The sequence below is a fragment of the Bos javanicus genome, chromosome 25 (genome assembly GCF_032452875.1).
Source record: "Bos javanicus breed banteng chromosome 25, ARS-OSU_banteng_1.0, whole genome shotgun sequence".
Taxonomy (NCBI): Eukaryota; Metazoa; Chordata; class Mammalia; order Artiodactyla; family Bovidae; genus Bos; species Bos javanicus.
In genome coordinates, this window is record NC_083892.1 from 39450077 (window position 1) to 39477998 (window position 27922).

Below are 27922 nucleotides of genomic sequence, written 5' to 3' on the forward strand. Positions count from 1 at the left end.
TGGGCCCTGCAAGATGAGGGTGAGGGTGCATGTGTGGGGTGGCCTCGGCCTTAGGGGTGTCCTGGGGACACGGACGAGAACCGCCTGCCTCCAGGCCTGGCTGAGGAAGCACTCAGCACTTAGCCCAAGTGGAGCTGGAAAGCCCGCGAGGCAGCACAGGGTCGCTGTGAGCATCGTCCACGATGCTCTTCGAGCCCAGGAAGGTGGGGGCGGGCTCCTCCTCTGACCGCTGACCCGGGGAGCGCTGGACGGCAGCCCACCCCTTCCCGACGCGCCGTCTTTGGGACCAGTGGCTGGAAAAGGCCGCGGCCTCCTCGTCAGGAAGCTGGGCTCAGCGTTCTCGCTTTTCCCTCCACAGACAGCCCCTCGCGCGGACACAGCGCTCCTCCTGCACGCCCGCAGGGTGGCTTGCCGCTTCCAGGAGCCCACGGCTGCGGCGCAGACGGGCAGCCAGCGCCCGCGTCCACGGAGCATGGAGGCCGAGCGGCCCGGCCACTGGGCCCCCTGCCTGGGGGCTGGCCCATGTGGGCTCCTACACAAACCACAGTTTGAAAGAAGCCGTTTAATTGAGCCTGAGGGTGCAATCAGTCCTAAACTCAGGTCAAAATGAAGGTGAGACTTATTTTAGATTAAATATTGATTTAGAGTGTGAATGCCAAGCGGTGGGGTGGGCCTGCATGTCTGGCAAACAGCTTGGTGAATTCGTCCCTGTCGCGGCGTCTCTGAAACCCCGCGGTCAGGACTGGGCGCCAAGCTCCCTAACCGCGTCCACTGGTTCGCTCCTGTGAGATGGGCTCGTGGGGAAGGGGCTTCCCCGTGGAAGTGGGGCTCCTCACGGCGCCCCCACGGCTCCCTCCAGGGAATGTCCCCTCCCAACACAGAGACCTTGCCCAGGACGGGCCCAGCCCCGCAGTCAGTACCCAGGCACCAAGATGTGTGGGGCGGGGTCCTGGGGGTCACGGCTGGAGGCTGATACCCCTCGGGGGCGGGGTCTCCCTGGTCCCGGGGCTCCCGCCCTGCTCCGGTGACCCCGGTAACTGACCCAGCGGTGCTGTGACCAAAGCCCGCGCTGGCGCACAGGAGGCTGGCGGGAGGGGAAGCCCCTGTCTGGCGTGGGCGGGGGTCCAGGTTCTACCAGTAGGGTGGGTTCGGGCCCCCGTTACCCCTCGGGGGTCCAGAGGCCACCACGTTCCCTGGTGACCTTCAGGTCGGCCAGGTCTCTTTTCTGAGCGCAGAGCTAAGCAAGGAGGTTTGCGAACCCAAAGTCCACTCTGGACCAGGGACTGATCGGGGAGGTGGCCTCGCGCACCAGAGACGAGCATGGACCCTCCCCGTCCGGGAAGGGGCGCCTTCTGTCCCGGCTCTGCCTGCTCCGAGCCTGTGTGTGTGTGGAGACGCGGCTGAGACCAGGGCAGGGCCCCGGGGCGACGGGAGGGGCCGCAGCCCGCAGCAGGGCGCGGGCACCCACCTCGGACTCCGTGGCGTCGCCCGGCTTCTCCTGGAGCGCCCCGCTCTCGGTCAGCGCGGCGCCGTTGTACTTGTTGCAGAGGTCTTCGTCGGAGTAGTGCAGCCCGCCGGGGCTCGGCCGCGGCGGGGACCTGGGGGACGGCACACCAGTCAGCCCCGCCTCCTGGCCCGCCCCCTGGCCTCATCGCGGCTGCGTCGAGGAAAGCCATGCACAGCCTCTGGCACCGTTTCGGTGCCACGCAAGCAGTTCCCAGGCCGCCCACAGCTTCCAGTGACGCCCGGAGGGGCCGGAGGTTCCCCAAGACCAGGTCCCTACACCTGAGACCTGCCTCTTTATCTCTAGAAACGTCCTTAAACCATTGCTAGCACCCGCCCTCCTGCCCTGGGATTCGGGGGGACTCGTGGGCGTGGGCCTGGCCGGCGTGGCCCTGGGGTGGGTGCTGCATCCCTACCTGGTCCCATTCTTCTTGGAGAAGGTGTTCTTGACGTTGAGGTGGCGGCTGTTTAGCTCCAAGGCGGCAAACCCTCCGTTGTCCAGGGTCACGGACTCCTCCATGTTGGAGATGCTCTTACCTACATATGGGCGGAGGCGGCGCAGATGCGCGTCAGGAAATGGACGTCAGGGGTCCAGCCCCGAGCCTCGTGGAGCAGGGCAGGCTGCCCAGGGTGCTCCGGACCGCCTGCTGGACAAGCCCCAGGCCTGGCGACCCGAGTCAGCGCCCAGGGCAGGCGGAGTCAGGCTGGGGTGTACGGCTACACGTCAACCGTGGAGCAAAACGATATTAGCATTTTGGTGTTTCTTTTCCTTGATGCCAAAATCAAGTTGTTGTTGTTTTTTTTATCAGTGTCTTATTAAAGAATAGTCAGAGTGCATGAACCTTTTACACCATTGAGGATATTCAATAAATTTCACAATAAAGGCCCAGTCAGAACAAGGAAGTAAGTGGAGGGTAAACATATAAGGGGGAGGGCTCAAGGGTGCAGGGTCTTTTTCCTGCAGTGATGAACATGCTCCAGAACCAACTGTGGTGATGGTCACACATGTCTGTGAATGTCTGTAACTAAAAATCACTAAAAAATGAGTCCATCAGTACATATCAAAGCAGATTCTACAATCTGCTAGCCAAGCAAAGCCGTAAGTAACCAGGGGGACTGCAGAGCTCCCGGCGGCCCCTGCCTCACTCGGCATGAGAGTTGGTCCTCACCGCTGTCCCCCTGCCCAGGCTGGCCTCCCCTGCCCTTCCCATCTCCCCCTGCCCCTGCCCAGGGAGCCCCTTCCCCCACCCCCTCCTTCAGATCACAGCTCAAGGGTGGTGAGACCGGAGAGGACGTTCCGGAGCCCTGAGGTCTCCTCCCTGTGTCGTTTCTCCATGCGGTGCCCGTCACCACCTCTCCGTTTTGTCCTGAGAGCTGGCTGGCTGGCTTCCTGCGGTCCTGTCTGCCTCCCCTGCTAGGCTGTGAGCTCTCGGAGGCACAGACCCAGGGATGCTCACACAACCTTGTTCTTGGTGAGGTCCCAGCCCCCGGGACACTGCCCGAGCACACACCAGGGGCTTCACGCATGTTTTGTTGAATTCACTAGCATTTCCTATCCCAAGGATCCTGTCTGCCGGGGACCCCACAGCCCTCCGCTCGCCTCCGTGTTCTGCTTGTGTGCAACGGGGAAAGCCAGCAGCACGCAGACAGCAGCAGATGAAAGAGGAAGTCGCCTGCGCGTCGGGGTTGGGGTTGATGGGAGGCGAGCAGGTGAATATTATACTCAGAGAGGAAGTCTGATCTTGTACAAGAGAGCGTGTCGTCTGGGAGGGGTAGAACGAGGCTGCAGCACAGTGGTTTGGGCTCTGCGTGTCTCCTGGGCGGGCAGGGAGACATTCTGGTGGACAACTTTTTTTTTTTTTTTCTTTTTTTCTGGGCATTAATGATGAGGTTAAGTGAACGCTCCAGGGTAAGGCTGAGGATTGGAAGCTGCAGGTCAGATTGGACTCTGCAGTCTGCTTCCCAGATGGAGAGGGAGAGGAGGGAAGGCAGGGCGACTTTCTCTGCACCAGACGTGGGATTCTGGGATTCTGTAATAGCATTAACTCGGGAAAATGACATGCCATTCATACACTGTAAATCCCGCAGGAATCAAATCTGATTTACGAACACTTGTTAGAAGTGAATTTACACAGAAAAAAATAAATCCTTTCTTGGAGGAATGAATGGCTCAACGTTACAGAAGCAAATGGCAGGCACTTTAGGGCCTCCTGGTTTTATTAACCCTCTTGGTGCAGGGACTACAGTGCTGGGGGCTGCGGTCGGGGCATCTGAGGGCCCCTTTCACAGAGGACCGTTTCCAGCACCCTGGAAGGTTCCCTCCCTGTTTATACTTCTGCACCAAGAACACCCACCATCCTGCCTTCTAGAAACATCCATTCATTAGGCTGCTCCTGACCTTCCTGTAAAGCAAGCCACGCTGTCTGTGCCCTTCCATGGCCGGCTCTGCCCACGTTCATTTGTCCATTTTTCTAGTGATGGGGACTCTCTCGGCTGTGGACACTCACTGAGCACTTGCTCCACGCCAGGCCTAGCCGTGCTGGGAAAACGGGGCCCAGGCTGCAGAAGGCTCAGAGCTGGGGTGCGGGCCCAGGCAGCACTCGCCCCATCGTGAGAAGGGCTGGACCACAGACCCGACTAACCATCCTGAGTGGCACCGAGGCAACTGAGCCGCACCCCGATGGCTGTTCTTGTGATACTGAAGGGGCCATTTCTCATCTCTTGAACACTTTCCACTTTTTTTTTGAAGGTCCTAGCGGTATTTACATATTGCATCCATGTGTTTAAATTTATCAGTTAAAGTTAGCACACCTTTAAATCTCTGGGTGGAAAGAGATATGATATAAAAACAGCAATCAGTGAGTGCTCCGTCGCTCAGTCGTGTCCGACTCTTTGTGACCCCATGGACTGTAGCCCACCAGGCTCCTCGGACCATGGGATTTTCCCGGCAAGAATACTGGAGTGGGTTGCCATTTCCTTCTTCCACTTTCCACATTTTAATCATACTAAAAACCACTCCTGCATTTGAGCAGCTGCAGAAATGGGAACAGACTCTCAGGGGCCGAAGGATCAGGGGCCGAAGGATAAGGGACACGTGGCCTGTGTGAGGGCAGAGCCGGCCAGACGCCGGTGCCCAGAGCCCCGGTTTCCTGCCTCCAGAGGGACGTGTGCCTGTCTTAGGGACTGAAATGCAGCGTGGTGTGGGCACCCCAGACCCAGGAGGGACAAGCCCGACGTCTCGGCCCCAGGTCCCTGGGGGAGGCGGGGGCGTCCCAACCTGTGCCGCAGTTGCGGTACTTCTTGCTCTGGCCGTGCAGCAGCAGCGAGAACACCACCAGCAGGATGACCAGCAGACTGGAGAGCGCCATCACCAGGAGAAACCACCACTGCTCGTAGAAGGGCGTCTCCACCTGAGCTGCAGGGCGACAGGCGCACGGTTACATGGACAGAAAATCTGTCCCCGCCGTGACCGGGGTGGGGGGACCCCTGCCTGGTCTGGGTTGTCCTGGGTAGATCCACTGGTTTCCCGGAGAAGAAGCTCTGGGTCCACTGTCTCTCGGGCCTGGGGTCCCCTCGCCCCCGCTGCCCCCACCCCAGGCCTTGGCTAGCAAACTTACATTCTCCCAGTTTTATCTGTAGTCTGGGTTACAGGGAGGGAGGGACAGAAGTGCCCGGGCTTGCTCGTCTCTCCCAGTATGGGGGCTTTCTCCCGAGACACCTGCAAACCCCCTGGCCGCCCCTGTTCCCGCTGCCACCACCTGGTCTCACCACCTCCGCCTGCCAGCAGAACCCCCGCTGAATCCTTGACATCGCAGGGAGTTCTCGGGTGGAAAGTTGGCCCCTCCTGCAAGTGCTGCGCCCACGAGCCTGGCTGCCCTCAGTCTAAGCCTGGGAGCCCCATGACCAACCCCTCTGGGCCGAGAGCTGGACGCGCCCACACCCTCCCAGGAGCCTCTGCTCACACGCTGCGGCTGGGGGGCCTGTCTGCTACCTGTCGGCCTCCTCTGCCGCACCAGGGCTCCCCACCCACGGAAGCTGGGGCTGTGTTCTATGTATTTTGTGCCCCCAGCAAAACTGAGAGTTACTTTGAAGGAGGATTGTCTTCTTCCTCATGTTTTATTCTGTTTACTAAGGAGAGAGAGATGGGAGTCGCTCTTTGCCAGGTGCCGGATGGCCCTGGGGTCCCCTCGTGCCTTCCACCTGCTTCCCTGTTGGGGGCATTGGATGTGCGGGACAGGACGGAAGCCCCAAGGTCTGCCGCCCAGAAGCAGAAACCCACCGGAAGGGTCTCAGCGGACGGACGTGAAGTGTGTGCACCCTGCGAACAAGCGAAAGTCCTCTCTGGCTACTGCGACAGTCCAGGGAGGGAGCCTTGGCAGGCGGAAGCGCTTTAGATCCGACACACATGAGCTGGATTTCAGAGGGATGTGTGAACCACGGTGCCCACAGCCCCGAGGACCAGGAGCCGTGTTCTTACGTAGGAACCAGCCTCTGGTGCCCCCTCTGCGTGTGCGCGATTGCAAGCCCTGTGCATTTGGAACTGCTTTTTGTAATTTTTTATACGTGGTCAAGGGAGGCAAACCCTGAATTGCTGGATGGAGTGATGGGCTTCCTTATTCCATTCTCTCTACTTTGGGGTGTGTTTACAAGTTTCTTCATAAAGACGAAGTAGAAGAGGTAGATTTGGTCTTCCTGCTTATTTTTCATTAAACAAGTGAGTGGTGCCCAGGCTGTCCCTGTCACCAAGCGCCCCTGGAATCCACGGTGCTCCCAGACCAGGAGGCACGGGGCCCGGGTGTCCACAGACGCTCCCCTCCCTCCAGGCCCACTCAAGGAAAGGATGAAGGATGTTTCCAATTTAAACAAGCGCAGTCAGCAGCTTAAACAGATGTGACTACGGGGATGGGGAACATATTTGTCTTGATTGGAAGGAAGGCTCGTGGTTTCTGGCCCAGAATCGGCTTGCGACCTCCAAACGTCTCTGCAGCCAGCTCCCTTCTCAAGTCGGCTCCAGGTGGTCGGCCTGCAGCCACCCCCACATCTAGAGCCTGGCTTGCAATCTCGGCGGCGTGGAAGGACCACCTTGGAGCTAGAAAATCATCAGGCCCAGACCCGTGACCCCCGTGACGCAACTGCTGTCCGGGGTGGGGCCCTGAACGACTGTTTTCTAACTGTTCCCGAGGGTGGCCCCTAAGGTGCAGCTGGGGTGGAGGCCCACTCCTCACCTGCGCCCGGGGCCCCAGGAGCGGGTCCAGGCCGCGTAACCAGCCTGCCCCACAGCTGGTCCCCCCACTGCTCCCCCAGCCTCATGCAGGCTCTCCCTTCCCTGCGGCCATCCCCCTGCACCCTTCAAGACCCAGGCCCAGGGCCGTCACTTCCTCCCAGCGGTCACACCCCTCGTCACATCACTGGTGAGGACGGGGTCTGTCGGCACCGACACTTGAGCTCCAGGTAAAGGAGCCTGGCCGCCCCCTCCATGTCTGTGCTACCCCCATGGCTGAGCCGGGGCTGACACTGGAGCCGGCAGCCCTTGGCCTCCAATCTCAGGCACCGGGGGCACCGGGCCCCTCGGCCAGCATCCCTCAAGGACGCCTGGGCTGACACAACCACGTGTCCAGGGCTCGCACTGTCCCCAATGGCGGCTGGGGACAGGCAGGTTGGTGCAATCTTGCTTTTCAACTTTCGGCTCAACAGTAAGGACGCATCTGCTAACAGAGGGTCTCAGGCTGCACTTTGCAGGGGACGTCTTCTCCCCTGGGGGGACCCTGCCCAGCTCAAGCTGAGGCCCTAGCTCTGACAGAGGGCGAGAGGAGCTCAGTGAGGCCAGGACGTCTCCTCCAGGGATGGCTGTGCTCTGGGCCCATGCCGCCCGCCCACCCCCGGGGTCCCCGGGCGGGGCTCCTACCTGACACGGCAGCGGAGGGGCTGCTGGGCTCCCCGTAGCCCGCCTGGTTCACGGCCACCACCCGGAACTCGTAGGTCACTCCTTGCCTGAGCTGGTCCAGGCTGACGGTGTAGGCCGTGGCGCCCCGTGGAATGTCCTTGGCAAACATGTCCCACAGGCCTTCGTCTGCGGGGCAGCAAGGACGGAGTTCAGGGTGCCCGTCTCCCACATGGAGGCCCGGCGGGTGGACGCTGCCCGCCTTGCCCTCAGCCCCCTGCTCCCTCCCCAGGCTGGGGCCTCGCTCTCCTGAACGGACGCCGCCGAGGCTGCCAGATGGGCGGAAGCATCTTCCCTACATCCTCCTGGCCTCTGGCTCTGCTGTCTCCTCTTGGTGTAGGGCACTGGCTCTTTCTGGGACGTCCTGCTGTCCCTGCCCACCGCGTGTCCCTAAACCCCAAGTTCCCTCTATCCCGACTCACTGAGGACACGTGCCCCTGCCCCCAAGGGCCCAGAGGCCCCCACGCACACCAGCCTCCACTGAGTTCTCAGCCCCACTGCCTTATCACTGGAAATGACAGTCCAGCAGGCGGGTCAAAGAGAAGATGCTGAACCACAGCCTCGTGCACCAGCCAGCTCCCAGGTCCAGGGTGACGCTGTGACGCTGTCTACACTGGGTGGTCACTGTGGCACGCCTGGTGCAGCTTTCGATAATCGATAGCGGGTCATGTTCTCTCACGGGGCGATGGCACTGAGGGGCAGCTGGCATGGAGAGGCAGGCAGGGGCTCTGGGCCAACCCCACAGGGGCCTCGGCCCCTCACCTGGGGACCTGGCTTCACCTCCTGAGCCAAACCCCTGAAGCGCCTTCCTCGAGTTCAAGCATCCTTTGGAGGGGCTTCAGTGCCAAACCTGCCCTAAGACCAGTTGTTTTTAGTCTCTTTCCGGGAGCTACTAGACACAAGTATAGATTTTAAAAGATGTACTGGATTCTGACTCTTTGCAGTCCATGGGGTCGCAGAGTCAGACACGACTGAGCGACTGAACGACAACTGAATTTTGAACTTAAACGCCCACGTTCACAGAGCATTATTCACAGGAGCCGAGAGGTGATGAAAGCAACCTGTGCCCATCGACGGAGGGACGGATAAATAAGATGGTCCATCCAGCCACACAGAGAAGTGCGATCCAGCCTCAGAAAGGGAGACATTCTCGTGCCTGCTGACACAGCATGGATGAAGCTCGAGGGTGTGACACTGCGTCACACACACACAGACGCTGGACGGGTCCAGTCTAGGAGGTTCCCCGAGCGAATCCACAGGGACAGAAGGGAGAGGGGTGGGTGCCAGGGGCTGAGATGTGACTTAATGAGGACAGAGCCTCAGTCCGGGAAGATGAACAAGCTAGGGACGATGGTGCACAGCCGTGTGGACATACTTAATGCTGCCGAGCTGCACACGCACAGAAGGCTAAGGCGGCAAACATACATCACGCGTTTTACCAAATAAAAATAGGTACTGAATTTCTTTAAACCCTGACATACAGGAAAACATTAACAAAACTGAAACTGAAGCCAGAAAATCAGACGCAGAGAGAAAGGAAGCAGCTAGACAGCCTTGGCGCGAAGCTGCCTCACCACGCGTGAGCTGTGTGACCTTAGGGAGAGGGTTTAACCTCTCTGTGCCTCACTGGAGAACGCGGGCAACATCTACGTCACAGGCGTGCCTCGGACACTGAACGGGTCAGCACTGATGAAGTGCTCGGTAAGCAGTACATCCACCGAGTGTTTGCGAAATCCAGTCTCTATGGAGCTCGTTGGGTAAAAAGTGGCCTCCGGGCCCACACTGTTCGTTTGAAGCACTGATCCTCCGTGAATTATAAATTCTGTTATAGGAGCAGGTGGGTGATCTTTTACAAAGAGCAGGCAATCTGGAGAGGAACAGCGCATTTGAACATGCATGCTTCACAGGGAGGACGCCTCTCTGGGAAGCAGCCTCGTCACACGCCTCGGAACAGCAGCGGCTCGAGGATCAGCCCACGGTCAACAGCAGATCACCCGTGTGTGAGTCTGTGTTTGCACAGGGCTTACAGTGTGCACCAGTTAAGCACTGTAGTCACGGGTTAACAAAGGAATGGATGCGGGCGAGACTTGAAAGGCACAGACCTCGGTACAGAGGGGGAGCGCGATGACTATTTATTTCTAAATGCTCACCAAGACACCCATTACCATTAACAACGTCCAAATGGCAAGTCATCGCTTAAGCTTCCTCTTCCTTCTGAGACCGTTAGGGTTCGCACATTCGATTGTTCTCTGTGGTCGATTTCTGGTGTGAAGGCTGCGTTTGCCCTGCAGGCCCTGCTCCCTCGCCTGGAGGCCTCGGGAGGCCCTGCTCCCGCTCCACGCCCTCCCCCACCGGCTCCATCCACAATCACTTCAGAGCTCTGCTCAGGCCCCGTTCCAGCCAACAGGGAGCCAGATGAGACTTCTGTTCTCAACGAGCTCCTGATAAATCTATAGGTGGGGGTGGAGGAAAACCAACAAGGTCATCTCACCCTTTCAGATTCACCTCCTGGAGGCCAGCCCTGACCCACTCCTGCACTCTAGGAAGAGACGGCAGCGTCCGCCTCTGGGCCTCCAGGACACTTCTCTACGTTTACCTGTCTGTCTGTACCGATGGGCTCGCGAATGTTTCAAGAGTTCAACAGGTATCAGTTGACGTGATTCACTCCCCTTTCTTACCTCTCCCTTCTTACTTCATTCCTTCTTTTCTCCTCTTCCTCCTTCTCTCCATCCATCTTTCCTTTCTTCTACCCATTCACTCTTCCATCTACCCATCCATCTGTTTATCTTTCCATCCACCCATCCATCCACCCACCCACCCATCCATCCACCCATCTCTGTACCCCCATAGCTTTTCACAGGGCCTGGCACAAGCAGGTTTTCAATAAAATAACCACCTCTATTTATTTAGTGCTTACTATGAGCAAGTCACTGTTCCAAGGGCTTTAAACATTGAAAGAATCGTGTGGTGTTTTCCCTCTTAGAAGATAGTTTTATGCTGTCAAAGAGACTAAAGGAAAAACACAGACCCTAATACACTGGATAGTGCCTAAACCCACTGTAATTAAGGGACTAACAAGACCGTGAAAGGTGCTCCCAGACTGTCCTCAGCAGCTCGAGCACTCCTGCAGTGGGTTCTCTGAGTGTCTTTGGCACTAAAGTTTCTGTAATACTTTCCTGCTACTTGAAGAAAAAAAAAAATGATTTCCCCTTCCTCTCCCGTCACCCAGAGGCCACATTTTATTTTAAATGCTCTGTCATAGCTCCAGGAATTATGTGTATTTTTCATGTTTTAAAAATATTGAACAGAATCTCAACACAAAATGATTTACTTTACATGGAAAAATGCTGGGAGGCGGGGAGTCATACCAAGAGAATTTCCTTCCGAATTAATAGAAAAAAGTTTGTATTTTTGTTCTGCTTAATTCTGCCTTTCCAAAACCAGCATACTCAGCATTTGCAGCTCCACTTGTAACCCTCTGGGCTGTTTATCCACACTGATGTTCATGCCGTGATCGCTGCCGGCAGAAACCCCTGGCGGCCGCTGGAACGTCCACTCTGTCTCTCCACTGCCAACTGTTTCCCTCATCTGTACTGGTCATTAAATATCTCAATAGATCAATGACGGAGAAAAGTATGTCTACAAATTAGGGGGGAAATAACATTACAGAACTATTAAGCATGATGAGATTTGTGCAACTGATTTTCCACGCACCAGGATAATCCCTGGGCTTGAATGTCCATCTCGATCAACACTTGAGGGGCGTGCGGGCCCTTGTGTGTTTCTGGGGATGTGCTTGGCCCGCTCTCAGACCCTAGATGAGGCTACCCTGCCATGTGCCCCAGAGACCCCCGCCAGCTTCCCGTCCCGACCCTCGTGGGGAGCTCGGATCGGCCTGAGGGAAACAGTGGCCGTGTTTCCCAAAGCCACATCCCTGGGTGGCTGACGCCCCAGGCCTGAGGACCTGACCTCTGACCTCCCTGGTGGTGATGCTGACCTTCAGGCCAGGGCCACGTGACACCTGTGTTGGGGTGTTTGCGGTGTCTGCTGGGCCTAGCCCCACTTCGGGGACCCCGGCACCTTCCTGGACTCCTGTTACTGAGACACTGCTGGGAAAACACCAGAGCGAGTAAGAAGGTGGGGCAGCCGCTGAGAAATGAATGCTGCAGAATGTTGCCGGATAAACCACTCTGGTCACACGCCTCCATGTGCGCTGACTAGGGAGGAGAGCTGTCCACCCACACAGTGTGGCCCTGCCGGCCGGAAGCTCCTGGGCTTCTGTCAGAAGCTCTGGGCCGCCCTATGGCAGTGTTTGTTTCCTAAAACAGGAAGATGGCTAATTCTGAATGGCCGCAAGGAAAGCAGGCACCCTCTGTCCACATAGGCTGCCGCCCCGACCAGCTTGTTTCCAGGGAACAGAACAAGGCGACTCTTTGCTTTCGGGGCCAGCACCTCCCTCCTCGCCTGGCGGCGGCAGGAGGCCCATGTCTCGGGGACGACATCCTCAGCACCAGGAACCAGGAAGACCTCCCTCCTGACCAGAGCCCCGCCCAGCACAGGCACATCCCGGGCTCTGCGCTCCGTCGGTCCCCCAACACCCAGAAGCGCAGGCAGACACCAATACAAAAGTCTGATTTCCTGGACAGTTACACAGTCTCCACACTGAATGAAACTCATTCACGGCCCGAGATTTCTGGTGCCGCTAACTCACACGATGAACCGGGACACCGGCTTGCAGTTCTGAGCCTGAAGCTGTTGACTTCTTGTTTAGTCGCTAAGTCGTGTCTGACTCTCTTGCGACGCCATAGACTATAGCCCACCAGCCGCCGCCGTCCAGGGGGTTTCCCAGGCAAGAATACTGGAGTGGGTTGCCATTTCCTTCTCCAGGGGATCCTCAACGCAGGTCAGGTCTCCTGCACTGGCACATGGATTTTTCACTACTGAGCCACCGGGGAAGCCTGTTTATTTCTTGAATGCTGCCATTTCTCTTTGTATAAATGGTCTGGGTTGGAAATTTAACTGACATGGTGAGGATTAAATTTGAGGCTAAATACATCTGATTAAAAAAATTGTATTTTATCTGGTCCTTGTTTAAGGCAGGACACACGAGATGAATGTTGAAATGCAAAGGATGGCCTGTGATGGGGGGGCCCTGCCCTGGAATAAACGTCCGCAGAGGCTGACTGGCTGTCACGGGGGGCTGTGAGGGAGACAGGCGTGAGCACAGGCTAGTGGCACAGTGGGAACTGTAGCCACAGCATGCCTGCTGAGGGTGCTGACTCAGCAACTTCCATGGATTTTTTTTTTTTTTTAAACCTTTAGCGAAACACTGATGTTTTCCTTTGTTCAGCTGAAAAGTCCTGCAGTCAAAGACTGCAGTGGACAGAATGACTGGGGAGGGGTCTGGGAGGCTCCCAGGAGGACTGAAATATTTTGGGGAGGACCACCGCCCCCACACCCAGGGACCAAGGACCATAATCCGTCTCATCTGCGCCCATCTCCGGGCTAAATACATTATTTGTGAAAAAAGCAACACAATGTCTGCCTTGCATTCGGTACATCCTAAATATGTATATTTCACGGCTGCTTTGGAGAGGAAAATATATTTATAGCTCCTTCAGTGCCATTCCCGCCTATTGTGTAAATATGTAAATGAGGCTTCTTGATCTACACAGTAAAACGCCTCGGAATAATCTGTGTAAATAAATCAGCTGCATATGCCCACTGCACAGTTCCCATTGCCTTCCCCAGAGCTTAGCAACACCGACTTGGAGGAAACCTTCTCAAAACCCCAGAAGTGAACCTCCGGCAGGACTGTCCGGCGGGGTCTGGGGCCGAGTCCATGCTCGCTGACCGCCCTTCTCCAGGACTGGGAGGGAGTCTGTGTTCTAGCCCCGTGCGAATTTCCTTAGTAGCTGTTCAGTTTGGGGTGTTCATGTCAGAGCATCAACAGAATTCGGTTCAGTTCAGTTCAGTGCTCAGTCATGTCCGACTCTTTCCGACCCCATGGACTGTGGCATGCCAGGCTTCCCTGTCCATCACCAATTCCTGGAGCTTGCTCAAACTCATGTCCATCGAGTCGGTGATATCATACAACCATCTCATCCTCTGTTGTCCCCTTCGCTTCCTGCCTTCAACCTTTCCCAGCCTCAGGGTCTTTTCCAATGAGTTGGTTCTTCACATCAGGTGGTCAAAGTATTAGAACTTCAGCTTCAGCATCATTCCTTCCAACGAATATTCAGGACTGATTTCCTTTAGGATGGACTGGTTGGATCTCCTTGCACTCCAAGGGACTCTCAAGAGTCTTCTCTAACACCACAATTCAAAAGCATCAATTCTTCAGTGCTCAGCTTTCTTTATGGTCCAACTCTCACATCCATACGTGACTACTGGAAAAACCATAGCCTTGACTAGGTGGACTTTGTCAGCAAAGTAACGTCTCTGCTTCTTAATATGCTGTCTAGGTTGGTCATAGCTTTTCTTCCAAGGAGCAAGTGTCTTTTAATTACATGGCTGCAATCACCACCTGCAGTGATTCTGGAGCCCAAGAAAATAAACTCTGTCCCTGTTTCCATTGTTTCCCGATCTATTTGCCATGAAGTGATGGGACTGGATGCCATGATCTTCGTTTTCTGAATGTTGAGTTTTAAGCCAACTTTTTCACTCTCCTCTTTCACTTTCATCAGTAGACTCTTTAGTTCTTCTTTGATTTCTGCCATAAGGGTGGTGTCATCTGCATATCTGAGGTTATTGATATTTCTCCTGGCAATCTTGATTCCAGCTTGTGCTTCTTCCAGTCCAGCATTTCTCATGATGTACTCTGCATATAAGTTAAATAAGCAGGGTGATAATATACAGCCTTGATGTACTCCTTTCCCGACTTGGAACCAGTCGGTTGTTCCACGTCCAGTTCTAACTGTTGCTTCCTGACCTGCATACAGATTTCTCAGGAGGCAGGTCAGGTGGTCTGGTATTCCCATCTCTTTCAGAATTTTCCACAGTTTGTTGTGACCCACACAGTCAAAGGCTCTGGCATAGTCAATAAAGCAGAAATAGATGTTTTTCTGGAACTCTCTCACTTTTTCAATGATCTGACAGATGTTGGCAATTTGATCTCTGGTTCCTCTGCCTTTTCTAAACCAGCTTGAACATCTGGAAGTTCTCAGTTCACGTACTGTTGAAGCCCGGCTTGGAGAATTTTGAGCATTACTTTGCTAGCGTGTGAGATGAAGTGCAATTGTGCAGTAGTTTGAGCATTCTTTGGCATTGCCTTTCTTTGGGATGGGAATGAAAACTGACCTTTTCCAGTCCTGTGGCCACTGCTGAGTTTTCCAAATTTGCTGGCATATTGAGTGCAGCACTTTCACAGCATCATCTTTTAGGATTTGAAATAACTCAACTGGAATTCCATCACCTCCACTAACTTTATTTGTAGTGATGATTCCTAAGGCCACTTGACTTCACACTCCAGGATGTCTGACTCTAGGTGAGTGATCACACCATCGTGATTATCTGGGTCATGAAGATCTTTTTTGTATAGTTCTTCTGTGTATTCTTGCCACCTCTTCTTAATACCTTCTGCTTCTGTTAGGTCCATACCATTTCTGTCCTTTATTGAGCCCATCTTCGCATGAAATGTTCCCTTGGTATCTCTAATTTTTTTTAAAGAGCTGTCTAGTTTTTCCCATTCTATTGTTTTCCTCTATTTCTTTGCATTGACCACTGAGGAAGGCTTTCTTATCTCTCTTTGCTATTCTTTGGAACTCTGCATTCAGATGGGTATATCTTTCCTTTTCTCCTTTGCCTTTCACTTCTCTTCTCAGCTATTTGTAAGGCCTCCTCAGACAATCATTTTGTCTTTTTGCATTTCTTTTTCTTGGGGATGGTCTTGATCACTGCCCAATCATCAGCAAAATTGGCTGTGGTTAAAATGCAGATACACAGGGCTGCACGGCCACCTGCCCGGGTTGTCCAGGCCTGCTGGCCACACTCCCCAGACCAGCCAAGTGGGTGAGCTCCATGCCTGTCAAGGCAAGATGGAAATGAGACAAGTGGGTGGACGGTAGGCAGCCTGGGGCCCCTGGGGCCTCCCCAAAATGGGCTCAGTCTTCCCAGACCCTGGGCAGCCTCTGAGAAAAACTCCCTGTCCCAGGGACCCACACACCACAACCAAGCTCCCTTCAGACCCCACTGCCCTACAGAGGGCTCGGGGGCTGCAGCAAGATGGTGCCGCATTTACTCTCTGTGCAATGAGGCCTGTAACAGATGACAGCTGAGCTCCAAAGCTCACAGTACCGGCAAGAGTTTAAACATTGACAATCTGTAACCGCGTTTCATCTGACTCCAAGCAGCTGCGGGCCTCTATCCTGGAGAGCAGGGGGCGTCCTTCTCGACTTTCAGAGGCTGGACGGTGAGCCGGTCAGCCTGCCCTGGTCCAGTCAGCTGCTGGAGGAGGGACAGATTTTCCATGGACAGGGCGGGGGTTGGTTTCAGGATGGTTCACGCGCGTTGCGTTTGTGTGGTTTCAGGATGGTTCACGCGCGTTGCGTTTGTGTGGTTTCAGGATGGTTCACGCGCGTTGCGTTTGTTGCACACTTTGTTTCTGTTGTGATTATACCGGCTCCACCTCAGACCAGCAGGCATCAGATCACGGAGGCTGAGGACCTGGGGGCCCCTGCTCGAGACCACGGCTTCCTTATCTTTTCTCGGTGCCGTGGACCCTCTGACAGCTGGCTGACTTTGAAGGCCCCCGTCTCAGAGTGGTTTCAGATGTGTGAAATACAACGGAAAAGGAAACGAGTCACACTGGTGATGCTAAGTGCCTGGCGGTACCCGGAGATGCACAGCCATGTCCGTCTCCAGGCTGCGAGGAGGGTCTGGGTACGTGGGTCTTCTCGGCGCCCTGGGTGAGCCATGCGGTCTTTGGAAGATGTGGTAGAGAAACGTGGATTTCCATGGCACCCTCACACCAGGGAACTCAGAAGTCTTGGCTTCGTCACGAACGCCTCGGATAAGGAGGTAGAGCAGGGTCTGCGGACGACGTAATTCCACCGTAAGGATGAGTGTGAAGGATCCGGGGGAGTCTCTCCACGGCTGGCACGTGACACGCATGCAGCCGTGACTCCTGCTGCCGGCAGCCTCACAGCTACTGCAGTGACTTAGGTGGCTTCTCACCTCTTGTCGTGGACTGAATTGCATCCCCTTGTCATTCACACCCTCGAGGCCTGATCCTCAGGCTCTCAGAACGTGATCTTATTTGGAAATAGGGTCTCTGCAATTAATTAAGATGCAGTCATGAAGGTGGGCCTCTGTTCCATATGACTGGGGCCCTTCTAAGAAGGGGAAATTAGGGACTTCTGTGGTGATCCAGTGGCTAAGAATCCACCTGCCAGTGCAGGGGACACGGGTTCGACCCCTGCTCTGAGAAGATCCCACCTGCCACGGAGCAACTAAGGCCGTGGGCCACAACTACTGAAGCCCGCCTGCCGAGAGCGCGGGCTCCGCAGCGAGAGAGAGAGCCGCCGCGACGAGAGGTCGCGCACCATGACTAGAGAGTGGGCCCCACTCTCTGCGGCTGGAGAAAGTTCACAAACAGCAAAGAAGACCCAGCATGTCCAAAACAGTAAATGAAGAAGAGAAATAAAAAGAGGACATTTGGACGCAGGCGGGAACACAGGGAGGAGGCCAGGTGACGAGGAAGGTCGGGGCCTGGGTGATGCTTCTGCTACAAGCCAAGGCACCGCAGAGGCTGTGGGCAACGCACCAGGAGCTGGGGGAGGCGCTGGACCGAACCCCCACCCCCGGCTCGGCCGGCCTCGGGAACCAGCCCTGCTGACCACCTTGATCTGAGGATTCCCGCCTCCGGAACTGGCAGCCGGCACGTCTCTGTTATTTAAGCCGCCTGTGCTCGGTGCTTGGTTACAGCAGTGAAGGAAGCTACCGTGTGTTTATCAGTGAAGGAAGTGCTACTTTCAGTTAGAGGTTAGTGAAGATAAAAACATATTTTTTCCCATCTAAATCGTTGGAGCTCCAGAATTCTATCCATGAACACTGCAGGGGCCTGGGGAGCAAGCAGGGTAACCCCTGGATTTGAGGGGCAAACAGCTTGCTTCCTTTGGGTCAGCATGGCCTCCACAGCCTTGTTTGGGCCCAGACCCCAGGGGCCTTTTAGCCACGGTGCTGGCTGAGCCCGGCCTGCCACAGATTTGGGGCCCTCTGCTTCCAGCACAGGACAAACACCCTGCTTATCAGAAACTGGCCAGGTCCCAGGCTGGGGGCTGAGCATGGGTGTGGGAGCCAAAGAATCATTCACGTTTCATAGAAACCGTCTTGGTTTATGGACCAGGTTTCTCCTCAGAAGTTTGTAGAAGGCACTTCTCATTAGGAACCTCTCAGAACCAGTTTGCTGGGGAGGAGGGGTGCCTGTGTCACTGTGGGGTCTGCAGCTTCAGGGCCCCTTCCTCCTGGTCTAATAGCTGCTTTAGACCGTAGTCTGAAACACGCCCAGAGCTGGACCCCATCTAGCAGGAGGGACCTGGCGATTTGTGTTCTGAGTGTGGCGCTGGCCCACCAGGCACGCTCACCCTCAGAGGTTCATGCTGAGCTGTGCAGCCAACTGAACGTGCAGTGCTCCTGTGTGGGCGACACCCCCACCCCCGGCCGTAACACCAGACTTAACCCATCAGAAGTTCATTTTCCAATAAGTCCTTCCTAAAAGCTGAAGCTCCAACATTTGTCCACCTGATGCAAAGAGCCAACTCATTGGAAAAGACCCTGATGCTGGGAAAGATTGAAGGCAGAAGAAGGGAGTGACAGAGGATAAGATGGTTGGATGGCATCACTGACTCAATGGACATGAGTTTAGGGAAACTCCAGGAGTTAGTGATGGACAGGGAGGCCTGGTATGCTGCAGTCCATGGGGTCGCAAAGAGTTAGACATGACTAAGCGACTGAGCGACAACAACAAAAGGTATTAACTGAACAGAAGGAAGGGGAGAGCCCACTCAGGGCGGACGGGGTCAGGTGGATCTCAGCCTTGCTCTCAGCAGGTGACGTGGGTTCCTGGCAGGAAGGCTCACAGTGAGGGGTGAGCAGAACGCGGTCCACCAAGACCCTTAGCCTGTCTCTGAGCCACTCGCGGGTGTCACTGGTGAGCCGAGAGCGTGTGTGAGGGGCCCTAAGTCCTCAGCATGTGTATCTGAGTGATGGTTACCCTCCCCTAAACCTGGCTCACGTGGCCACCTTGTCGTGGGGCTGATGCCCGTGAGGTTATGAGCACAGTAATGGTTATGAAAACAGAGGGTGAGGGAGTGAGAGGGAGGCTCTCATTTCAGCATCACTCCCTCGGTCCCCTTGTCATCAGGGAGATACTGCCAGGCGGGCCTGCGGCTTGGACACATCCCCCTTGTACAGATGCACGGACACGGTTTTGGGGTGGTGCCCACCCTACCTGAGGGTCTGGCCTCGATGACGTAGCCCGTGGTGGGCGTCCTGCCGGCCCGGCCCTCTGTCCAATGCAGGGTCAGCTCAGAGGTGGATTTGGTGACCGAGACGTCTCGAGGGGAGCCCGGGGACCCTGTGGACAGAGCAGAGCAGGGGGCTTTGGGGACGCCTCGCCCGCAGGGGCTCTCCAGGCAGGGCCACCACGCTCAGTCTCAGGTTCCTCCTCTAGAAAGTGGGGGTGGGGTGGGGGCCGACGCAGGCCTCACAGGGTCCCTCAGAGGATCAAGAGAGGTGAGGCGTGGGGGTGCCCCCTGGGTCCGCTGCCCCGGCCTCGCCTCCATAAGCACCTCCGTAAACAGAGGCCAAGGTCGTTTGTGAAGTAGAAACCTTGGCTCAACCTCACGTGTGAAAACTTCAAAATTTTCTTGTGTATCTTGAATTGAATGCACTTACTTTGTCTTAATAATTTTCCCAGAAAAGAAATACAAACTTGACATGCCTAGGAATTTGCTCGTCTACACTGAATGTGCTCACGTTCAGACACTTGCGTTAATATGCGCTTTTGAAGACAGGGTCAAGAGATTCCCCTGGGGGCCCGGCGGTTAGAACTCTGCGCTTCCACTGCAGGGGGCCCTAGGCTGATCCCTGGTCGAGGATCTAAGGTCCCACATGGCATGGGGTGCAGCTAAAAGTTAAAAAAAAAAGACAACGGGACCAAAAGAGGCCTGAGCTGAAGCCAGCTCTGAGCGGCCACAGCGGCTCGCTGGAATGCAGACAAACCCGGAAGAGGACGAAGGCGGCTGGTACTCACCCTCGGCCGGCCCGGCCGTGACGTTGGCCTGCAGCTCGGGCCCGTAGGCGATGGTCCGTGCCTGCACACGGAAGAAGTAGGTGACTCCCTTGGTGAGGTCCCGCACCTTCAGCCAGCGCGGCCAGTTCCCCTTCACATCCACGGTCACCACTTTGCTGACCCCTAGAGCCGCAGGAACGGGGAGAGGGGTGGATTCAGAGGGGTCCTGAGCCCCGCCTGCCTGCCCGGCTCTGATAACAACGGCGGAGGCCCCTCGGTCTGCTAAGGAGGTATTTCTTACAATTATGAGGCGTTTAAGTGGTGATAATGGCCAATTTTCAGCACAGATAAGTGCAATTAGAGTCTAAGCTTGATAAGCGGGTGCTGACAAGGGAAGAAGCACCCTGAGAACATGTGGGAGGAGGCGGTCAGGCTCGCTGGTCAGGTCAGGGGCAGAGACCTCTGGCGACCAGCACCACCCGGAGGGCAGGGCCTTGGGGTCTGTAGGGCCCCTTCCCACAAAGTCCTGAGTCACGTCAGAGGCGACCTCGGGCTTCCCGACTCAGTCCTGGAGGAGACTGTGAGAGAGGAAGACTCAGGAAGACTTCTGGGGGTTAAAGCTGCACCCCTTCCTCCGCCCAGTAGGGACCACCCTGTGGTGTGAAGGCCTCGGCCACGCACGACAAGCACAGCTTCGCCCGGGACTTGACGCGAGGATGGAGCACCTGTCACCACAGACAGCGGTGCCTCAACCCAGAGACCAGGACGGCCCGGGACCCTCTCCCTCAGACACGGGGATGGAGCGCGCGTGATGCTGGCTGCACGGTGTTTAATTAGAAAACAGAGCTTCAATATTTTGGGAGGAAGATACATCCTGAAAAATACATAAATGCAGCCTTTTCCAGAAGGGAAAATAGAGTTCTCTATGACGTTTGAAAACGAAGCGTTTGAACAAAAGAGCTACAGAGCTCTAGACTGCGGGACTTCTCAGAGCCTCCCACCCGCCGATGGCTGTCGGGCACCTCTGTGTGGGGCGTCAGGCTGCAGTGGGTCGGTCAGCAGAGGGCGTGTGGACACGCTGCGCGTGGTGCCTGCTGTCCAGGGTCCAGAGTCTGCCCCACTGCGTCCCCCACACAGAGGACTGCTGGGCTTCCCGAGACCGTGGGCCGCCTGTCTGTGCTCGCTGTGAATGGCCAGTGTTCTCTGCACCTTGAGTGCAGAGAACTCAAGGGCGGCCTTGACCTCAGAAGAGCCCCAAAAATCGTGTCCTTGTGCAAAACGGGTCAACCTTCCAAGTCGCCAGAGCAAATCCCTGCAGTCCTGCAGGTCCCAGGGTCTCTCCTCGTGGCTTACTGCGTTCACATCATGCCTTTTATCAAACACTTGACCAGCTAAGTCATTCTCTTCCCAATTATTTCAGAGCGATTCTGGGGGCTTTTGCCTGGTCGGAGCTTTTCACTGGAGAAGCAGGGCTGTTTCTGCCCAGCAAAGCTGCCCCTCAGGCCCATCGCTCCGGACGGGGCTCCCGGGGGGCACAGCACGCACACATGGAGAGCGTCCTCAGCTGATGCTGGGGGTCCTGTGGGATGTATAGTTTTTGGCAGAGCAGCATCCCTGCCCCCTTTTTTGTTGTTAGAAAAGAAATACCTTCTCCTTAGAGTAGAACCAACCCCGGGCACAGATTTTGTGAACTCTGTCCCCCCAACCCCTGTCCCATCCCAACCCCCATTCCATCCCAACCAAGGCAGAATCTTGTTCGTTTAGTCCATTTTAAAACTGTGCCCTGCGCTATAAAGCCTCATGGTGCAATTCCCTAAAATACTTCCATTTAAAACATTTTGTTGTTGATGTTCAGTAGCTCAGCCATGTCCGACTCTTTGCGACCCCATGGACTGCAGCACGCCAGGCCTCCTGGTCCTTCACCGTCTCCTGGAGCTTGCTCAAACTCATGGGCATTGAGTCAGTGATGCCATCCAATCATCTCATCCTCTTTCGCCCCCTTCTCCTGTCTTCAATCTTTCCCCCATTTAAAAGACATTTTTAGAAAACATAAAAACAGCTCTTCTATGGAATCAGATTCCCAAGATCAGGGCCTGGCGCTCCGAGGGCTGCTCTGCTGGGCTCCGGGGTCCACAGCACTGGGTCCACGCTGGGCCCCCGCTCCCTGGGCTGAAGGCAGCCCACCAGGTCTGGGCCCGGGGCGGGGCACGCAGGGTCAGCCGGGGCGAGGGCGCTGCTTCACAACTTCTGTTTACTGTCTTCACTGCAAGCGTGCGTGTGTGCGTGTGTAACGCACATATCACATCCTTGGTGGTCTTCACGGGGAGCCAGCTGCCACAGAGAGCTGACATAGAATGAAGACACTCGAGGGTCCCCTGTGTTTGCAGCCATGTCTCCGGGAGACACCGGGCCCTCTGAGACACGTGAACGCATCGAAATTGTCCGGAGCCCCCATCACCACTTCCATGGTTCCCTGTGGGAATCCCGGATCCCACAGTGAAGGGGGCCAGGCTTTTCCAGGAGACCCCCACTCAAGAGGCCCGCACGCCCATCAGACTGGCCGGCCGCCTTAAGCAGGGGGGATACATAATCCAGGAACTGGGGGGCCCTGGTGAGGGACAGGCCGAGGTGTGGGGACTCGTGTGCAAACACTTCCTAAGCCTCCGCCTGCCCGAGGTGGCTGCTGTTCTGGCGTCAGCCAGCGCTGGCCAGTGCGAGGCCCCCAGCTGAGCCCAGAGTAAGGGCTTCCCATGCGAGGCCCCACACCCGTCACCAGCAGCCCCGCCCCGCCCTGGGCATGGCCTCCCTGCAGCCCTGCCTGGCAGACCCCACCTTCTTGGGCCGCGGGCCGTGGAGGCTGGAAGGGCTCGGGCCCAGCGTGTGACTGAAGAATCAGGGGTTTGGGGAGCGGCCGTGGTCCAGGCAGGCTCCGGGTGGGATCCTGAGAAGCGGGCCTGGGTTGGTGGTGAGCAGGGCGCATCTGGAAGGTCATAGGTCACCAGGGTGGCACTCAGGCAGCGGGCCTTGAGCTCTGCCCCTAGGGATGGGGTGTGTGCTGGTTGCCGGGGTGGCTGGGGCAGGTGTGAGGCCTAAGGTCAGCCTTGCTCCTGCAGGAGCTGGGCCAGAGCTGTCGGGGGCGGGTGGGCCCGGCTCAGGGCAGCTCTGGGGGTAGAGGCGGCCCCAGGGCTCCTCGGGCCGGGCTGGGCACTGCCAGTCACTGGTGCTGTCACGGTCAAGGGCAGCAGCCCCAGCCCTGGACAGGGCACTGGACAGACGAGTGGGAGTCAGGGTCTGGGACGTGCTGGTCAGGAACCTGGGCTCCAAACAGGAGCCGGGTCAGTGGCTGTGTGACAGAGCGCCAAGTCCCCGCCCCCACTCACATGGGCGAGCAAAACGCTGGTGTCCGGTAATTCTCGGCCCTTCCTGGCCGCTGGACGAGCAAGATCCTGGCCCGTCTCCTCCAGGGCCTCTGGGGCTGTGACCGCGACTCTGGCCAAGCCCAGGCCACCTGTCCCCAGACTGAGCGGGGCTGAGTAGATGTGGCCCCGGCCTCTTGGCCGTTGGACAGCCTGTGTCCACACGCCGCCTCTCCTGCTATTTACCAAAGTTCATGAATTTTCTGAGACGCGTGCCCCTCACGTGTCCATGTCTGATCTGGGATGCAGCTTGGGACAGTCGCTGCACACGAGGCCTGGGCCAGAGTGCATCGGAGGCCCTTTTTCCTCCTCAGCACTTAATAAAGTTACCATGCATCTCAGAGCCCACGGCAGTTGAGATGCGATGAAATAAAATCTAGGGCTTAACTTTTCTTCTTCACATCAACTCCCTGTTTTAGTTGAATGTGCTTATTTTTATAAAGGAAACGTTTATCGCGGCGCTTTAAGTGGAAAGCCAGGATCGTTAGACGTGTGGGTGGTATCTTTCCCTCCTAGACATTAAACAATCCGTAACTTTTACAGTCTGCCTGCGTCTATGACCAGGGGCTCCCCGCCCTCCTCTGCACCACGGTCCTGGGCACACAGAGGGGCACAGAGAAAGGCCCACTCAGCCCTCAGTGTGTGCTCTGGGCCCTGGGGCTCAGCTTCAGTCTCCTGTTGGGGAACAGCCCACGGTGTGCACCCCCTAAAAACCTTCGCTGAGTAAACGTTAGAATGAAGGGTGGCCGGAGGAGCAGCTGGGGGCAGCCTCTGGGCCCAGTGCCCCCTCTGGCCACATTGCCCACGTGGTTCTGGCTTGTAGTGCCTGGGTGGGACGAACCCTGGGGCCTCAGGAGCGGCAGGTGGTGAAGACCCGGGTCGGGGCCCCAGGAGGGCGGCTGTGCGAACGCGCCACGCGCTCGGCCCGTTCACCGGCCTCTTCCCGTGTCGACGGCGGGCGCCAGGCCCTGCGAGGCTTACCTTGGACGGGCGCGAGCGGCTCGTACACCACTCGGTAGCCCTGCAGGACGCCGTTGGCCGCCACGGGCTCACCCCACGAGACGTTCAGCGTGGTGGAGGTTATTTCCGAGAACGCCAAAAAGCTGGGGGTCCCGGGAGCTGGAGGAACAGGGCAGGACCTTCAGTGAAGCTCCTTTTATAGCAAGAGATCATCTACATGTGTGTCCACGCCTCCGCCCGGAACAGAGATGTTTATTAGATGTTATTTTCTACTTGGTGCAGGCTCAATGCCACACGCTGTATAAAGGTGATTTACTGAGCATCCCCAACCTCCCAGGATCAATCGGAAACTCAAACCCTCCCGAGAGGAGCAGAGGAAACGACGGTGTTCAAGCACAAAGGAGCCTGAGCAGCACGGTGACAAAGGTGTAAAAACGAATGAGAGAGACAGGAAGCGCAGCGCAGACGGCACCGTCAGCTCCGGCCTGCGCCTCTGGGGGCCAGGCTCCGGGGCGGGTGGTGGCTGAAGGCTCTGCCCTCCTCTCCTCTCCCTCTGCAGGGCCAGGAGGCCCCAGAGGACACCCCCACCCTCGTCCTCACCTGGGATCCCCTGGTGCCCAACCATCTCACGGTCCCCCTTGGTCTGGAGATGGGGGAGCTCACAGGCCACCCTGAGTCGGGAGACGCTTTTTCCTGGCAGACGCAGAGGCCGGCTGGGGGTCAGGGAGCAGGCTGATCCACAAGGCCCCCGTCCACCTGGACTGGAGTCCCGAGCTCCCCTCACCGTGTGGGGACTGACGTGCCCCCAGCCCGGTTCCCCTCAGAGGTGAGAAATGCCCACTAAACCAGCCCCTCCTGCCCCTCTTCCACACTCCCCCGCCCTGGGGGTCCTGTGGTCCCACGATCAGCTGGGCCCACCGTGCCCAAGGGTCTCCGCCTCCCACTCTCAGCTGCACAGCTCCACCCCTTCCCTCTGAGTCCACGATGGCCCCTTCCTGGCCTTGCAGGGACTGCTGGACAGGCCCGGGGGCACGGCCCGTACAATCTGGCTGTGGTCATCTTGTGCAGGGCAAAGCGCTTGGGAGCCCCTGCTCCCAGGAAGACTGAACCCACAGAATGTTGGGGAACCACGAGAGGAGGGTCTGTATCCCATGGGCTCCCGAACCTACTTTGCTGGCCTGTGACCCTCTGGATCTCATGAAGTCCCTCGGAGCTCCCGGGACCCCAGGCCCAGCCTCCTTTCCCTTGGGAGGCCTGGCTGGCCTCACAAAGCCCCCCAGGCCACAGGGGATTCCAAGAGTCACCAGGACAGTGAGCGATCAGCTCAGAATGCACAGTGGGTGAGGAGAGGAGGCCACGGGCAGTGTGACCCCCGGCAGGGCAGTCCGGGCATGCTCTGGGATCTGCCTGGGGCATGTGCCTGAGAGATGGCAGGCCAACCGCTTCTGGAGGGCTCTGCAGCTGAGGCCCCCGGGGGGCCCACACTGCAGCCCAGGCTCAGCAGGTCAACAGACAAGGGGATCTCTGCTCTGGGAGCTGGACCTGAGAGAAGCCCCCAGGGCCCTGGGGCTAATCCTGCCTGTGAGGAACAAGGCCTCGTGCAGCTGGAAGCCTGTTCACCTGACACCCTGCACGGCTCACAGCAGGCAGCTCCATGCAGCGGGCCCAGGCTGGGGGCCGGAGACACCATGTGGGTCAGACCCAGAAATCTCCGGCTACATGGGGCTGGGTTTGAGGACCAGCAGAGTGGGGAGCTGGGGGAACTGGAGCGGGGGTGGGGGGCAGCAGCGGGGCAGGGGGCAGCGATGGGGCAGGGGGCGGCCTGGGCAGTCGGTGGGAGGCTTGTGTGCTCCTACCTGCCTGGTGGGTGCAGCCCGGCTGGGGCTCACTCCGGGGCCCGTCGCCCGCGGCGTTGAAGGCCGAGATGCTGACCAGGTACTTGGTGTGGCTGGTGAGGTTCTTCAGTTTGGCCGTGGTCTCGGGCAGGAACAGCACCCGCATCTTCTCCGTGTCATTCTGGCTGTCTGCCTCCCAGTAGTAGATCTGCCGGGAGGAGCGGAGGCTGGAGGCCGGGAGGCTCAGAGGGGTGGCGCCCCGTCTCAGCCTGGGGACAGGCGGCCACCAAGCCGGGCGGGGGACCCCAGTGCTCCTGGGGGGTGAGTGCGCCTCTGCAGAGGCCAGGCCAGGAGGATAGGGCCTGCAGACGGAGGTGACTGCCAGGAAAGTGCCTTAGGACCAGGCTCCTGGACGTAAGGGAGACCGACCCAGCCCCTGCTCCAGCCTGTGGACGGCCCCAGCCCCAGCTTCACTAGAGGCTCCTGCATTTTAACCCTGACATGCATCGAAGCCTGCGATTGACGTGACCCAATACTGTGGACGTTAAAACAGCCTCAGATGACGAGCAGAAGAGCCACCCTGGGCTCAGCGCTGCCGGGGGCCCGTGTTTCTCTTGGTTCTGTTTCCTCGTGTCTGGTTTACATGTGCTCGTGAGCAAACGTGATGCCCACACACGGAGGTTTGTAAGGTCATCTGAACTGTTTCCCTTGATAGCTGGCAGAGAACCACAGCCTCAAGCTGGTGCCAGCCAGGCTGCCCAGAGACAGCCCTGGACCGTGGATCTGCCTTGGCTCAGTGGGTGTAACCCGGGCCAGGCAGTCAGAGCTGTTGGCCCACGTGCGGAGCAGCAGAGTTCCGTGTGGGGCCGGCTCTCCGGTGTCCACACGTCTGGCCAGGCCAGAGCAGCCCTGGCGGGTTAGCTACGCTCATTCCCTCCTGTAAGATGAACTCCAGCTTCTGCACCCTGAACTGGCCAGTGAGGCGCTCTGCTCGAAGAGGCCGCACTAACCTGGACACTGAGGGCAATACCCACGTCAGCGTCTGTTCAGGACACCGTTATTGGGAATTATTAATAGGGAACGCGCTTTGGACACACACACACAGCACCTTGCCTCCAGGCTCAGGGGACTTGCTGTCGCCTCATCAGTCATTGTTAACGGCCCTGCCACGGAGGAAGGCCTTTCTTTTCACAAAACAGCTACAGAAATCATTCTTAGAGGAACATTTACTCGGCCCAATAGTCATCATCAGGGCAGGTGAGCCCACAAAGTCTGAGGACTGATCAACTTGAGGCTCATCAGACCAGACAAGGAGACTCACCCTGAGGGGAGGATGGGGGTTTGCAAGGGACGGCCCTGGGCTGGTTACCTCAGGAGGGTTTTGGCTGACCTCATGGGGTTCCAGCCCCGTCTGCAGGGGTGACCTTGGAGGTGGAACCCTGGGAGGGGCTCCTGCCCCCCACCAACTTGTGTGACTGTTCATGCCCGATGCTCTTACGGGAATGGTCTGGTGCCTTCCTTCCATCCCACTTCTGGAATATTCAGATGTGGGCTCAGAACAGGTCAGTGTCGGGGTTCTCAAACTGAGGTCCCCAGGAACCAGGCCCCTGGGGAGCTTGTCACACATGCACATTTCCGGGCTCCATCCTGGACCTACTGAGTCAGGACTCGGGAAGCATCCAGTAGTGACACGGGGTGGAGCTGGGGGCTAGGCCTGGTCTCCCCTCCTGCACCGTCAGCAAAGGTGGTGGAGGCTCCCCGAGGGGGCGCAGGGCAAGGAGAGGCCAGCCTGGGAGGGAGGGGCTGCTGGCTCCACCATGAGCCTCCCCGACCCCCAGGTCCGGGGGAGGTGGGCTGAGCTGGCCCAGCCCCTCGGTGATGCCCTCGGGTCCGAGGGTGAGGGCCGCCGCGTGCTGGCGCAGGACGCAGAGGGCCGCCGTGAGCTGGGGGGCCCGGGCCGCCGGCCCTCGTCCCCAGGTGGCCGGGAGGGCAGACCGCGCCTCGCGAGGGGTCGTCCCCAGGTGGCCGGGAGGGA

The 27922-nt window shown here is 57.5% G+C and overlaps 1 protein-coding gene across 1 annotated transcript in view; it reads right to left on the reverse strand.

Moving 5' to 3' along the window:
* LOC133238313 (protein sidekick-1-like) overlaps nt 1–27922 on the reverse strand; it is a 67112-nt gene that overhangs the window by 11342 nt on the left and 27848 nt on the right. The window contains exons 10-17 of the mRNA XM_061401242.1: nt 25909–26095; nt 24074–24211; nt 19698–19859; nt 18894–19019; nt 7409–7573; nt 4781–4918; nt 1920–2040; nt 1469–1598 (exon numbers count right to left, since the gene is read on the reverse strand). Coding sequence (XP_061257226.1) covers nt 1469–1598; nt 1920–2040; nt 4781–4918; nt 7409–7573; nt 18894–19019; nt 19698–19859; nt 24074–24211; nt 25909–26095 — 1167 coding nt within the window. The remainder of the gene's footprint in view (nt 1–1468; nt 1599–1919; nt 2041–4780; nt 4919–7408; nt 7574–18893; nt 19020–19697; nt 19860–24073; nt 24212–25908; nt 26096–27922) is intronic.